A 16,461-nucleotide genomic window follows, 5' to 3' on the forward strand; every position below is an offset into this window, starting at 1 on the left:
AAGTTTAAAATATACAAAATATTTTACAAGCTATTAAACACATGTATAGTTGTCTTCTACAACTGACAAATGGAAAGAAACCAGAAAACTTAAATAGAGGTTGGGTGAAAGGAAAGGAAGAACATAACCCTAGTTAGTTTAGATCCAAAGTTTGACAAAAGGGAGACTAAAAGTTGTACATGATGTTACAACACATCCTTTTTCTTTCGGGGCCTTCACCGTCAGCTGAGCCAGAGGGAGCTGAAAACAAACAGGGTTAGGGAGTCAGAGATGAGTGTTCAGGGGCTAACTCTGTTTTTCATTGGTTTTCTTTTTAAAAGTTCCTTTATATCTTTGCACCCTAGTTCCTTCATGTGTGCCAGGGGGGTAGGGATTGCATCAGTATCAGCCCATAAAGGTTCTGTTCCTTTGTGTTGTTGTTTTGTTTTGTTTTAAGTACAGTTTCAGGGTCTGGCTCCCCATGGTCCCCCTCAGGAATCCCCATTTGGTAGACTGATGGTGGGGCCTGGCAATCTCATTCACTCCCCCAGGTGATAGTGTGGTGAATCAGTTTTGGACTCCACTGATCTATTTATTTTCAGCCATGAAATTTTATGAACACTTCAAATAATGATTCTAATAAATTAGAACACAGAATTAGTACTGTGATGATTTCTAGGAGGCATGACTAGAATAAGCAGAAGAGACTAATGAAAATCATGGTATAAGTACTTAATGACTTTGAAAGTTTTAGTATTTTATCATGGTTTCTATGTTTTTATATGCTGGTTGAAAAACTCAGTGGAGTGGTAGTTGTTCTGTGCTTTTGGCAATGTTAGAAATCTTCATGCTTTAAAAAAATACTTTCGCAAGGTTCCAAGATTAAAATGAGAAGTTAATAGGTGAAGTCTTACCCTCCTTCTGCTTCCCCATCCACCTAATTCCCACCCCTCAGCCCCCAGAAAGATAATCACTTTGATTCCTTTATAGTGACTCTTTTGAGAGCTTCTTATGCAGGTAAAAGCAAATATGAAATATGTTCTTTTTCTCTTTAATAAAAGAAGAAAGCATATTATGCACACTATATCAATACTTTGCTGATTTTTTTCATGAAACAATATATCCTGGAGATCTTTTTATATCAAAATATATGGAGCATTCTTTTTTACAACTTTATAGTTTTTCATTGTGTGGCTGTAGTTAAGTAAGCATTTCCTCCAGTGTTGTCGTCATAATCTTGTGCCATTACAAAGAATGAATAACCTTGCTATAATGAATAACCTTGTGGTTTGTCCTTTCACACATGTGCTGTCCAAACTCTTTGGTTCCAGAATCCAGATAGAGCAGATAACAAGAGAACACACATTATCTGAATGTTTTGGTTCTTTAGTTTCTGGTAGTAAGTTGTAAAACTTTGGTTAGAAAAGGATTTATCCAAAATTTTAGCATCATTTCCTGAGCTTTGATTATTAGAGTTCATAGAACTGAATATGTGTATATCAGCAGGCTTCCCTGCTGGCTTAGAGGTTAAAACGTCTGCCTGCAATGCGAGAGACCTGGGTTTGATCCCTGGCTTGGGAAGATCCCTTGGAGAAGGAAATGGCAACCCACTCCAGTATTCTTGCCTGGAGAATCCCATGGACAGAGGAGCCTGGTGGGCTATAGTCCACGGAGTCGCAAAGAGTTGGACACAACTGAGCAAGCGACTTAACATTAACATTAGGATACATCTCAGAAGTGCTGTTTCAAAGGGTTTATTAATAACCTATCTCTATAAGGCAAATTACCCCCAAGACTTAGTGTTTTTGGAATAACGCTTATGTCCCACAGTTTCTAAGGATTGCGAATCTGGTAGCCATTTAGCTGGGTGGTCCTGGCCCAGGACCCTTCAGGAAGTTGCAGTCAGGCTGTCAGCCAGGGTGGCAGTCATCTGAGGGCTTGATGGGTTGGCAGGTGCACCTCCAACATGATTCATCTATATCACTGTTGACAGGAAGTCTCAGTTTCTTGCTGCTTGTAGGCAGAAGTCTTCAGCTCCTTGCCATGTAGGCCTTTCCACAAAATTGCCTGAGTGTCCTCAAGATACAGCTGTGGGTTTCCCTCAGAGCAAGTGATCTGAGAGAGAGAACAAGATGGACAATACAATACCTATGTGGCTATGACCTAGGCTCTTCTTCTCTCTTCTTTTCATTAGAAGTGAGTTATTACTAAGTCCAGTCTACACCCCAGGGCTCCAGCTCTTAAAGGGAAGAATGGTAAAGAATGTGTGGACATCTTTTTAAACTACCACAAAAGATACAGGCATTTGTATCAGTGGGCTTCCCTGGTGGCTCAGATGGTAATAAATCTGCCTGCAATGCAGGAGACCCAGGTTCAATCCCTGGGTTGGGAAGATCCCCTGGAGAAGGAAACGGCAACCCACTCCAGTATTCTTGCTTGGAGAATTCCATGGGCAGAGGAGCCTGGCAGGCTGCAGTCCATGTGGGTCGCCAAGAATCGGACAGGACCAAGCGACTAACACACACAACCACAAACACTAGGACTAACACTTTGTATCAATAATTTTGATAGATATTGTCAAATTGCCTTCCATTAAGATTGAACTAATTTAAATTCCCACCAGCAATATATGAGAGTTGCCAGACCTTTAAAGTGGAGTTAATTTGGTTTATGCTACATACAGACCAGAAGAAAGGAGAAAAAAATAAAGCCATAAATTCATCACAGTCTGCCCTTGATAGACTATATTTTATGTGTGTGTTTCCTCCACTCAGTTGTGAGCTTTTCAGAGACAGGAGCACACTTCTCTCAAATCTTTTGCCCCAGAGAACTTAGCCTAATGCTTTGTATATAGTAGATATTCAGTAATTTTTTCCTTTGTCTACATATATACATGCAAAAAGCAAGTAGACAAGTCATTAAACACTATCCAGGAACACAAGCTCAGGGTTGGGAAATAATACTAAGTTGAATAGTTTCAAGTTCTTTAAAAAATGGTACTACAGAACTAATCCAAAGTGCTGTTTTTAAACTGTTCGTGATTTTTACTTTTTCCAAGTAGTAGTTTCGGTCACCCAAATCAAATACACTTAGAATAAGGTGTTCAAGCAAGATTGGATATTGTTTCTCAGAGGAATTTTATAATGAACTTACATATTTGATAAAGTTAAACTAGGTAAATGCCAAAGCCTTCTTTAATTGTAATATTATTTAATTCTATGAGTATGAAAATGGCCAGTCTGTTTTCAGATCATGTAATCTTTTTAAAATAGGTAAGCATTTCTTTTAGCAATAGATATATCTCCTGAAAAGCATACACATAAATGAAACTGTTTTAGTTGTACCTAGAAAAGATAGGCATTTGGGGCAGATAACTTAAGGAAGGATTATTTATTTAACTTTAAATGATCTTTCTTTATCTGTTTGTTATTTCACATTATCATAAATTGAGTTTGCCTAAAATAGGGAAAACCTAGGCTATAGATGTTTGATAACTAATAAATAATTTCTGTGCAAGGGACTTATCTCTTTATTGATGCTGATTTTTATGTGATTGATAACTATAACTTTTATATTCTTATATTCTAACTATACCTCTTATATTCTTAAGAACTATATATTCTTTTTTTTTAAGAACTATATATTCTTAAGAGGTAATTTTCTTTAAGCCTACCAAGTGTGGAGACATATATTATCTACAAAATAAGTATTTTAGGCATTTGAGTATTGATGGGAAAACCAAGATAGCCAAAGAAAGCTTTGTTTTCACAGTTTGTACTTTGTCCCTCATTATTCTCAAAATGTGTAAAGATTCAAATTAGAAACATATACACTAAATCAGAATTAATGGCACAGTTTATTTTTTGCTCTATATTTTCTATCGTAATACTAAAATGCATAAAGAACAGAAATATATCACCTCTTAAAAAGATTTGTAGGATGAAGAGATTTAGGGAATGAATAATAACTATGATTAATTTTTTCATCTTTAGTGCTATTCAACTCTAGTTGTTAAAAAACAAAATTTGGAGAGGACTGTTGTTTGGCCAGGTGTACACTTGTGTGGTTGTTGAAACACAAGCAAAGCAGGACCCTAACATTAGTATCCTTTTTTTCTCTGGCCAAAAACTCGATAGCAGGGGAAAAAAGCCACCTCAGCAGTTGAGCCCCAAGGCTGCTTGTACTGATACCACAACTGAAAGCACGTGCTATATATAGCCGGCGGCATTCTGATTCCAGTGAAGGCAAACAGTACCCTTATAAGTTAAGGCAGATAGGCAAACAGAATGACTGAAACTGAGGTTTCATTTTTCTCCAGTGATTAAGTAGAAGAGGGAAAAGATATTCTCCAAAAGTGAAGGACTTGAAAGAGCTAAAGAATAAACACTTTTTAAAAAATTGTTTATTGAAAACACAAGTTCTCTGTCTTTAAATTGGATATTGTTTCTATTGACATTGGCAGTTTTTCTTTCTCTTCTTTGGGAAGAAATACATTTAATTCAGATTTTCTAAATGCATATACTGTGACCTAGCATTCACAATCTGTCTTATAACCTATAATTTAAAAAATCAGGTTATCATTTTATCCCTTTGGGAAGATAGATTTTTATATTATTTTCCCTATGAAACATTGTCCATAACAATCTCAGAGACAAAGACTTAGTAGTGCATATAAATTAGAAATCCCTTTGGAGTATCTGTGACCCCAAAATTGAAGAATCCAAGAGAACCTCTTTACAGCTGATACTTTCCCTCCAGACATCACAGTCTTAGTCTTTCCCCCTAGACGTATAAAATCTTAGAAAGACATCACAATCTTTACCTCTAGACGTATAAAGTCTTAGAAAACTCAGGTTCACCACTAAGGAAAGAATCAATTATTTCTCCCATATTTTGCTAGAATTCTCAGGGTTGGGTCATTTATTTTGGGCTTTCAGCACGTGGTTGAACATGGGTAGCTTCACTGGCTGGAATTCATTTCCCGCTCGTGTAATCCAGTCATAGCTCTAGCAAGAATAGAGGCCCAGTGTAGATGTTACAGCACAGAAATGAACCACTCAGGCCACTTTTCAGATTATAGATGTATTCTTAAAATGCTCTGACATGTTCAAATTACCTTCAGAAGTCATTAAGGAAGAGAAGATAAAAGGTGGATCTGAAGACAAGTGAGAGAAAAGTGATTCATCAATTTAAATTTATCTCGAAGCTGTCAGTGATAGCAAGCTGAAAAGTTGAGGGTTGAAATACTGTTGTTACGCACTCCCTGCTCAAAGGTCTCATCTTAGGAAGGCAAACATTTTGATGATACCAGGGTTTTACTTGAACATAGTCTTTTGCTTTTTGGCCTTGGATCCTTGACAATATATATAAATAGTGGTTGTTTTCCTTTGTTTTTAAACTATCACAGAGATAACTGAGCTTTATGCAATTAAATGCAATGGTACATTTGAAACTGAAGCATAAACTTCTGAACTGTAATGGGCAACTCTTTGACAGTAGTTTATATCAGTGTTTTCCAAAATAGAACATAGTTGGTCATTTTGCCATTTTAAAAAGATAAAATAGAAATTATCAGAGTGCATTGTACAAAGGATAGGAATTATGGTTCTTTAGGAAATTTTAAAATTCAGTATTTATATGTATGTGTTGAGTTGCAATGTAAAATGTATTTCTTATTGCAAGTCTTGATCAAAAATATTTGAAAAACACTGATGTTTAGATTATACGGACTTGGTAACAGTTTCTGTCTTGCACTTAGAAGATGTTACTCCCACATCAGATATACAAAAACCATTACCATTTTGAACTGAGTGCTATGTATTTAATTAGAATTGGTGATAATTAGTTGACACGACTAAGCGACTTCACTTTCACTTTTCACTTTCATGCATTGGAGAAGGAAATGGCAACCCACTCCAATGTTCTTGCCAGGAGAATCCCAGGGACGGGGAGCCTGGTGGGCTGCCGTCTATGGGGTCGCACAGAGTCGGACACGACTGAAGCGACTTAGCAGCAGCAGCAGCAGTTATTGTGGAGTAGGGGAAAGAAACTGTGTTATATCATCAGAAAATGTGTGTAATTCACTCAGGGAGCACTTTCTCCAGCTACACACAATCTACTTCACACCTCCCAGTGGAGAGGCCCTGCCAGTGGGAAGGAATCTGTGGGGCATTTCCTTTGTCTCACATGGGTTAGGATGGGGAGGCAGAATGGAGACCCACTGTCTTAGGTGGTCACTGAAGGAACTTTCACGGTTACATATTATTATAGTTAGCTCTACTTTCTGGATCTCACCTCTGTAACAGGCAAAGCTAGATGGTGGAAGGCAGCAGTGGAGACCTGTCCTCATGGCCGTGACTGAGAAGGACCTGCTGCTTTATGACTGTATGCCATGGACCAGGGATGCCTGGGCATCACCATGTCATAGCTACCCTCTTGTTGCCACAAGGTAAGACTAAAGACAACAAAATATCTGTCCTACTCTGAATCTACTAAGGAATTTTAAAACGACTTCTGTTATCTTTTAGGTGCCTAAAATAGCATTCAAGCAGCGATGTAGATGATGTAGACAAAAACTTGTCTTTCACAACACTATTGATCATTTTTGCAGCTCCTAGCTCAGAATATATGGTTTCTGTCACTAGTATTTTTGTGTGTATTTTTTAAGTTGTCGAAGCAGCTCCCTAACTGCTCTTCTCAAGACTTGCTTACTCATGAAAATAAATAAATTGTGTTTTGGTGTTTTCTTTCCCTTATTGACTGTGACTAGAAAACCACTGAAATTGTGGCAGCATTTTGACCGAATGATGAAATCATTTAAACCAGAATGTGGTACTGTGGATAAACTACACAACTTAGCCAAAATATTCTTCAACTTCTCTTTCTAGTATAAGAGTACATTTGATTCCATCAAGTAAACATTTATTTGACCTGAAGCAACAGGATGTTTCTAGTATGCCAGATGTAGGGAGCTGGAAGGAAAAGAATGGAGAAGTGTAGATTTGGAGGCCAATATGTCTTAAGAAATAACCAGACACTAGTTATCTAGTGTGAAACTAGGAAACATATTCACATTCAGTGTTAATTTGGGCTTAAAAAAGAATCCAGTTTTGATACAACTCAAAAACTACACATTAAAAAGGAGCCCCACAAAGAAGTACTTGGCAGTCAAAAAGGCTAAATGATGGCGTCCTCTAGTACGTCCCACGGGGAGCAGTGTAGGGGCTCCTGCTTTCAGGAGACAAAGATTCATGTGAGGAAAGAATTCTTAAATTACAGGAAGACTTCTACGTTATGTAGGATTTCCTTCAATTTGCCAAGTTCCCTTACATATATCATTATTTTTTAAAAATATAATTTTCACATAGCTTTTCAGAAGTTTCTCTGTAATTTAGAGCTGTAGCCCTTAGATCACAGAATAGAGATGAAGGATTTATTGAGCCTCAGAGTTAAAAAGGTGTCCTCTCTTTAATTCCTTCAGGATATAAGGGTCCTGCAGAAAGGGCCTTGATGATTCAATAGCAAAGGCAGATGGTCTCTGATAAATAAATAAATTAATTATAGTTCAAAAATCAAAGAACACTGTTAGGGTGATATAAATTAACATGAGTTACTATTTACATTGGCTTGCATATTTACAGATTCTTAGAAACCAAAGCTGATCTAATAGTTGATATTTTGGGATGGTCAGGGAATTAAGTAAAACATGAAAGTGATAAATGAAGAGGATTTTTATTTTATTCTTCTTATTTCATTTGACACATTTCCTGAGGTGAAAGCCAAGTGCCCGATACAGGTAGAGAATTAGATACAGGTGCTGTAGATTTTGCAGGATGTGCATTTTGTAGTCTTTTCCTATATGCCTTCTTTGGAAAAAGATCCAGAGAAAGCATGGCTGCTTGACAATGTGGAAAATTGAGTGGTGGTGTGCTTATGGGATTTATGGGGCCAAAGCCGCTGTACTGCCTTTGCATGAGCTCATCGGGCCTTCCCACTAAGGGGGCCCTTTTGACAGTGTGTTATAACCAACTGCTGTGCAGCAAGAGTCCAGCAGCTGGTTTGAATTAGTTTCCCTCTGCCAAATATTTCATAATCAAATCTGTAGGAAAAATTCTCCTGGACTTTATATTTTTTAAGGTCTGATTTGAGATTAGCAATCAAACTGAATATGGGGGAATACACCCTGACACTTTGCTCACACTCTGTATTACTTGGATTGTATGTGGAGTAGTTTTGAAACTTGTTTAACTCTTGCTGAGGTAGTTAATGTGTAATTGGCATGTTGGTTCTACAGGGATCAGCTCAGGGAGGTGGTTCTCAAATAATACTTTTGTGGATCTCTGGGGATACCCTCTTCAGGGGGTCTGTAAGTTCAAAACTGTTTTCACAGTAATACTAACATGTTGTTTGCTTTTCTCACTGTTGACATTTGCACTGAGTTTGGTAAAATTGCTTATCATGAATCAAGGCACTTGGCACCGAACTGTATGGCCTTTCAGGGAGAAAACATGCCAATTTAACCTCAAAATGCCTTTGTTGAGGCAGAAAATTGCTAGTTTTATTTAATCTCAGCCCTTGAGTATTCATCTTGTTGATAATCTGTGAGATGATGTGGGAAGTGCTTAGAGTTCACTTCTGCTGCATATGGAGGTGTGATGGTTTGTTGCAAAGAAAAGCATGTGTGGTTTTTGTGAGCTGAACTCGCTGTTTTTTTGTTTTTTTTTTTTTTAATGGAACACCACTTTCCCTTTAAAAAAAAAAAAAAAACTGACAGACTATGGCTACTCAGACTTGGGTTATTTGTCAGACTTTTAATTCTTTCTAAAATAAAATTCAAAATGAATTTGTCATTTAAAGAAAACACTGATGGTATTTGTTAACAATTAAAAATTTCTATCTTTCAAACAAAAAATTAGAATTCTGGAAAACTTGTGTCTCTCACTATAAATTTTGACAGCTTCCTAGTACTTAAAGACTTATGTGATGAGATCAGTGGCAATATTACCAACTGTGACTTTTTTATATAATAAAATGCTTTTAACATTTGGACATGTGCATAACTCAATGAAAATTCCAATTCCAATGGTCAATAAATTCCAAATGACCAATTCATGATGCTGCAAAATCATGCAAGGGTAAAAAAATCTATTCAAACTGCAAGAGAGACCATTGGATTTTTTAATGTAACAAGATAATTGAGGGTTTCCTGGTGGCTCAGTGGTAAAGAATTTGCCTGAAATGCAGGAGAAGTAGGTTCGATCTCTGGCTTGGAAAGATCCCCTGGAGAAGGGCATGACAACCCATTCCAGTATTCTTGCCTGGAAAATCCCATGGATAAAAGAGCCTGGAGGTCTACAGTCCATGGGGTCCCAGAGTCAGATACAACTGGAGCAACTTAGCACAAATAAAAACTTTCTTTATTGATAAGGTTTCAGATCCTACCTTGCAACTAACCTATAAGAAACTACTTGTTGATTTTTGGTTTGGTGGACAGAAAGATAGCCATAATTATCTGAAATAGCTGGTAAAAGACTCCTTCCTTGTCCAACTGCATACCTGTGTGAGGCTGGGTATACTTCAGCTACATACTGTGGCAGAATGCAGATACACATAAGAGAATTCAGCTGTCTTTTATTAAGCTGTATATGAAAGAGATTTGAAAAAAATTAAAACAGTGCCAGTTTTCACATTCATTTTGAAAAATATTATTTTTAATAAAAATATGTTATTATATTAGCACCTAATAGGTTTGTTATTTTTATTTTAAAATGAATTAATATTTTAAAGATTTATCAGTTTTAATTTCTCATTATAGTAAATATACTGTATTTCTTAATATAGTAAATACAGTGCGAAGAGCAGGTGGCGCATGGGGCTTCTCATTGCCATGGCTTCTCTAGATGTGGAGCCCGGGCTCTAGGCGCATGGGCTTCTGTAGTTGCGGCACATGGACTTACTAGCTGCAGCTTCTGAGCTCTAAAACACAGGCTCAGTAGTGGTGGCACATGGCTTTAGTTGCTCTGCAGCATGTGGGATCTTCCTGGACCAGGGATCAAGCCTGTATCTCCTGCATTGGCAGGCAGATTCTTTACCACTGAGCCAACAAGGAAGCCCTAAAATTTAATGCTTTTTAATATTTTCACAGAGTTATGCAGTTACCACAGTCAATATTAGGACACTTGAATCACCCCAAAAAGAAACTCCTTACCCACTAGCATTCACTCTTCATTTTCCTCTCCCTCAGCCCTAAACAACCCAAAGTTAGCTATGGGTTTTTATATAGGTACACTTCATCTGAGTGAGGAAGTTCCCTTCTGTTCCACATTTGTTGAGTGTTTTCAATTTTGGATTTAATTAAATGATTTTGGATTTGTTGAAATGTTTTTTCCATGTCTGTTACAGTGATCTTGTAGGTTCTGTCCTTTATTCTATTTATATGGTTTTACTTATCAGTTTATAAATCAATTTTAAAACAATTTTTAAATTGAATCAATTTATAAATAAATTACCATATTGATTTTGAATATTAAACCAACCTTGTACTTCTGAGATAAATCTTATTTGGTTTTGCTAGATTCAATTTGCTAATAATTTGATGAGAACTTTTGTGTCTTTTATTTATGAATTATCTTGGTCTGTGGTTTTTCTTTTCTTGAGATGTCTTTGGTCTGGGTATTAGGGTGTTACTGGCCTCATAGAATTGGGAGGTATTCCCTGCTCTTCTGTTTTTTGGAAGACTTTATAAAGAGTTGGTACTGATTCTTAAATTTTTGATAGAATTCATCAGCAAAGCCATCTGGGATTAAGGTTTTCTTTGTGGGAAGCTTTTCACTATTAGTTGAAGGAATTTTTAAAATGCTTTAACAGTCATACTTTCTTAGACAATGTTCTGCTCTTTCCCTTTTATCCGAAAATATTTTTTAGTTCATGAATGTCACATTTCTTATCTTTGACCTTGAAACCCTATTCTTAGGAGCATCTCATAGGGCAGAATATGTAGGACACATTGTAGAAACTAAGGTTCTTTCTTGCTTATGTTTCTCATGTTTTTTCTCTTCTCTGTTTTGTTTCATTGCTGTCTCATTCTTGATTTGACGCTTCTCCCCAGGATGATTTTTTTGGGCCATGCTGCACAGCCTATGGGATCTTAGTTCCCTGGCCAGGATTTGAACCCAGGCCACAGCAGTGAAAGTGCTGAATCCTACCCATTGGACTGCCAGGGAATTCCTAGAACTCTTTTTCAAGTAAAAAGATGTCACATCATTTTTTTGTTTGTTTTTTTTTTAGTAGAGTAGTGTCATATTTTGGAGAAGGAAATGGCAACCCACTCCAGTATTCTTGCCTGGAGAATCCCATGGACGGAGGAGCCTGGTAGGCCTGGAGAATCCCAGGGATGGGGGAGCCTGGTGGGCTGCCATCTATGAGGTCGCACAGAGTCGGACACGACTGAAGCGACTTAGCAGCAGCAGCAGCAGCAGTGTCATATTTTAAGTGAATGAGAGTCAAGAGCTGTAGCCAAGTAGTTCCAAAGTTTCTTTTTTATGACTGAATAATATTCCATTGTATATACATACCACATTTTATCTACTCATCAATTGATGGATATTTGAGCTATTTCCACTTTTAGGCTATTAAGAATAATGCTGATGTGTACATTTGTGAACAAATTTTTATTCTAATATATGTTTTTATTTCTCTTGGGTATGTACCTGGGAGTGGAATTGTTGGAACATATGGTACCTCTGTTTAACTTTTTGAGGAACCAGTCAGTTTAAAAAAAAAAAAAAATCATGGTCTATCTTTGGCCTATAGTAGCCTCTTCAGCTGGACTTCTGAGCCTTTTTGATAGGGCTTTTATATAAAAGTATTTGAGGACTTCCCCAGTGGTCTAGTGGTTCAGACTCCATGCTTCCACTGCAGGGTACATGGGTTCAATCCCTGGTCAAGGAAGTTCTGCATTGTGTGGCAAAAAAAAAAAAAAAAGATATTTGAGAATTGCCATATTAGCTGTTATGATAGAACATTCTGGACTTGTGTATTTTCTGCTGTAGATCTGACATTCTCCAAGAGACAATAAAAAGATCAGATGTTGCCCAGGGAGAGAGAGGATAAGTAGGCAGTATACTGAGGATTTTCAGAGCAATGAAAATTCTCTGTATATAATAATAACGGCTGTATGTCTTTATATTGATATATTTGTCCAAACCTGGATTTTGACTGATTATGATGTATTGGTATACATTTATCCTTGGTAAAAAATTACCATTCTGGTGATACTGACAGTGGGGGAGGATATGCATGTTTGTAGCTTATTTCTTAATCAAAATTGAGTCTTTTTTTTTTTTTTTTGACATGCCTAGCCTCTTGGGAGGGCTTCCCTAGTGGCATTGTAAAGAGGTGGACACGACCGAGTGACTAAGCACAGTACAGCCTTTCATGGGAGCATGAAAAAGCAAATGGGAAATTGGGGTTCTTGGGCCATCTGACCTAGTGTTCTGGTTGTGACACCAGGAGTCATTTTTATGGGAAAACAGAATAGTATCTATGTCAAAGACTATAATCTTGTTTTGAGATATACTTACCTAAAAAATGCTGATGACGTTTATAATTTTCTGCATTTTTATCAGCATAAATTGCTGAGATTGTCCTCTGACAGTACATTAATGACTTTTGAACTTTGCTGTGTTTGTGGTCCTAGGCTGGTTCATTCTGGCTCTGGGTGTCGCTCACCCTCCCTTGGATCTGACCTGACATTCGCCACCAGGACAGGCTCTCGGCAGGGCATCGAGATGCATCTCTTCAGGGTGGAGACACATCGGGATCTGTCCACCTGGACCCGAATACTCGTTCAGGGCTGCCATGCAGCTGCTGAGTTGATCAAGGAAGTCTCTCTAGGTATAGATCCTGGCATTTCATTTCTAACAGTAATTAAATGGAACTATCATTCTTTATTTTAAAGTAAAAATCATTATCCTGTGTGCCAGACTTAAAAATGTTCTGAAATAAGACACCTGAAGGTGATCATGATGGAAAGAAACTCAGTTTCTCTATTTCAGTAGCAAAGTTTTCGTAAGTTTTTTATGTGACTCTGAACACATTCACAACAGTTTCTGTACAACATAACATGGCAGTTTTACTCTTCATTATTTAAATATTTAATAATGTGAGGACTCATTTACTAAATACTGGGTGTGTTGACCCTCTTGTTAAGACTTGGAACATGGATAGACACCCTTAAAAGTGCGACCATCTGGAAGAGCTTATATCTGTAGAAAAGCGAAGAATCTGGAATTGGGGTTTCTGTTGCAAAGTTGGAAGAGGTGTGCCCAGTAAGTACTGAAATGAGCATCTAAAGGAAGTCACCCTGGTGGTCTCTTTCCATTGTTGGAGCGCCCTCTTGTGGCTTGTCTGTATGAATTTGAAGGGATGGGTTCATATGTGTCTGTGTATATGGTTGAACGTGAACGTGAAGTCACTCAGTTGTGTCCGACTTTTTGCGACCCCATGGACTGTAGCCTACCAGGCTCCTCTGTCCATGGGATTTTCCAGGCAATAGTACTGGAGTGGATTGCCATTTCCTTCTCCAAGGGATCTTCCCAACCCAGGGATCAAACCCGGGTCTCCCGCATTGTAGACAGAGGCTATGTATAGATATTTCCAGATTGCTTTTCATTTTAACGAGAACACAGAGTTGTCAAAATTAAGACACAATTACAGTTTCTAATATGGTTTTAATTACTTTGAACATCTTGCCTGGAAGTTGGTTTAGTTTTGTTCCTGTTTTCTTAAATTTTGTTTCCTAAACCTAGTTTTACAGGATTTATGTAAAAAGAGAAAATGTTTGAGAGCAGAAAGTCTTGTGATTTATCTTCCTTTCCGTTGCTTTTGGAAAGTGAGGGGTCTCTATGGCTTTAGAACTGCATGAGCAGCATTTCCATGGGCCATCTTCTAACAGTGACACCAGACAGCTTTTTCAGTGTTGTAACAATTCTTCAGCTGTTTAGGACGTGCTCTGTATTTTCCTTACAACCACAACGATGGTTCAAGCGATGACACCAATGACTAGATCCCGCCTTGGATTTTGACCAAAGTCACCACACTGCACTGTCTTTCTCACTTGCTGTCTCCCACCCGTTGTGATTGGTCACTACATTAAGGACTCTGGGGCTCTGGTTTTTGTCTTGGCCACAGAATGTGATTTCTGGGATGGAGAAGTCTTCAGTTGGACAGGCTGGATGCCCTGTGTCCTTGTGTGGAGTCCCAGGGGTCTGGTACTGGCACATAGGGTCACCATATCTTCAAGTATCTGGAGAGATACGCTTCCCAAAACAGAGTACAATGTGGCTTTTGAACATTTTTTAGTTTCGTGTTGTTCCTTTGGTGTCTGTAAACTTCGTATTACAGGAAAGCAAAATCTATTCAGTCTTTGGCTCACAATTGTTTAAATACAAATGGCTTGAATAGAGAGAAAATAAGGACCACCTGGTTCCTGATATTTTTAAATGGACAAAAGAAACTTGTTTTTTGGTAATTTAGAATTTTTTTGTTCTCATTCACAGCTCTACTTCAATATTTTACCTTGGTAATACTTTTCATTTCCACAGTTCAAGTCAATTGATATACTTATTAATCACTTATTCTGTATTTAGAGCTTTCCAGACATACTAAACTGGCTGAAAGCAAATCACTCTGCAAGAACCAGGATTTCTTTAAAATGTGCGTGTGTGCATGTCCTCATGCGTGGTGCAGGCGCTTAGTCTGTTACACCTTTAATAGGATGTGTGTGCTTGGTGTGCACATACACATGTATACACAGACATAAATAAGCCAGCATGTCCTTCAGATGCATGTTACCACTTTCTTCTGTTAAATTGTTGGCTCCTTTTCTGAAGTAATTAATATTCAGAGTTCATTGTGCAAAACTCTCCTCTGTGAGTTATTCCTTTTCCTTATTTCTTGAACATGCCAGCTGCCTTGACTGCATGTTTTTCATGTCCAGTGAGAGGATACATTGGTCTAAGTATGAGGACTTGCTTGTTTGGGAACCATTCTTCCTGCTCACAGCATTCTTCCTCTCTCGGCTCTGGCCCTTTGAGTGATGATGAACTCGGCTCTCAGAGGACTGTGTTAATTCCTATGGGGCATAGGGCCTCTCACCAGTAGCCCCTGTACTAACAATAAAACAGCTTAAATGTTGGTGAAACTTGGACTTCACCAGTCTTGACAGGAGACATTTGCCAGTCTTGATGATCAGTTCTTTTGGTCCCATCAATTCAGACGTATCTTTTCGAATTTTATCTTTGGTAGGACTGACAGCGTGACTTCCCAACTACCAACCATGTTACTGCCCCTGAAAGGTGTCTCTGCCTTTTCTCATTTGGCTGTTCCTCCTTGTGCACTCGAAACCTTCTTCCTACTCCTCACTGCCTGTCAGGTTTGACCACATTTTTGGGCCTTTCTCAAGTCCCATTCCTCCAGGAAACCATTCCTCAACTTGGGCCTTATTGAGTTTGGTATTTAGTCCTATTCTATACCCTTTACCTTAAGCAGTTAGGGATTTCACGTCTACGCCTGTCACTTATGAGGTCTTGAGAGCAGAGACCATGCCTCTTACTTCTCCAGCACCACACACAGCCTCCTGTCCACACAGTGTTCAGTTGATACTCACTGAATTGAACTGAATCAGATCAGATGTCAAGTAAAGTTATGGTAATTTCTTCCTCATCGCAATCAAGATGTTGACTTGAGTGACCAAAACAGAATTCACTTCAGGACATTCCAAATAGGTTAGGTATCACATATTCTCAGAAAGCTTCTTTTCCCTTTTCCCTTGTTTGAAGTCAGAAGAAGCCTTTGTCACTCTCGTAACTGAAGTAGAAACTTCATCAGTGATGTCTGTTGCTTGTCTTCAATAGGCTGCACATTAAATGGCCAAGAGGTGAAACTCACCATCCACTATGAAAGTGGGTTCACTATCTCCAGGGAAAATGGAGGCTCCAGTAGTATCTTATACCGCTACCCCTTCGAAAGGCTGAAAATGTCTGCTGATGATGGCATCAGAAATCTGTATCTGGATTTTGGTGGTCCCGAAGGAGAACTGGTAAGCATGTTTCTGAAAAACATGTTTATTCTAATAGGTATTCTCTTTCTTATCATTTCTTACCTCTTGTTATAGAAAATTATGGACTTACCATCTAATATTCCATTTGAAGCCAAGGAAATTCTTCTTCACGTTTCAAAGATGCATGGGTTTGGCTTTGGGGTTTTTTGTGTTTTCCCCACATTAGGGAATCATTGCCTTTTTAAAGTTTTGTTTGAATATCAGCAAGAAAAATTAGATAACCTTATAAGAAACAGGCTTTTGTCAAATGTAAGATATAAAATACTAAACCTGGCACACTTTAATAAATGAGTTCTATCCATTGCTGTTATCAGCAATTTGTTGGGATAAGAATTAAAAGTAATAGTGACTTAGTTGCTATA

At 38.0% G+C, this 16,461-nt stretch overlaps 1 protein-coding gene and 1 non-coding gene across 2 annotated transcripts in view; one reads left to right on the forward strand and one right to left on the reverse strand.

The window, feature by feature from the left end:
• The window catches only part of SNTB2 (syntrophin beta 2), a 71,237-nt gene that overhangs the window by 46,394 nt on the left and 8,382 nt on the right, over positions 1 to 16,461 (forward strand). The window contains exons 4-6 of the mRNA XM_061387726.1: positions 6,285 to 6,427; positions 12,677 to 12,873; positions 15,894 to 16,078. Coding sequence (XP_061243710.1) covers positions 6,285 to 6,427; positions 12,677 to 12,873; positions 15,894 to 16,078 — 525 coding nt within the window. The remainder of the gene's footprint in view (positions 1 to 6,284; positions 6,428 to 12,676; positions 12,874 to 15,893; positions 16,079 to 16,461) is intronic.
• TRNAE-UUC (transfer RNA glutamic acid (anticodon UUC)) lies at positions 11,130 to 11,201 on the reverse strand. The gene has a single exon. It is a non-coding gene; the product is annotated as a tRNA-Glu (tRNA).

Source organism: Bos javanicus, chromosome 18, assembly GCF_032452875.1.
Source record: "Bos javanicus breed banteng chromosome 18, ARS-OSU_banteng_1.0, whole genome shotgun sequence".
NCBI lineage: Eukaryota > Metazoa > Chordata > Mammalia > Artiodactyla > Bovidae > Bos > Bos javanicus.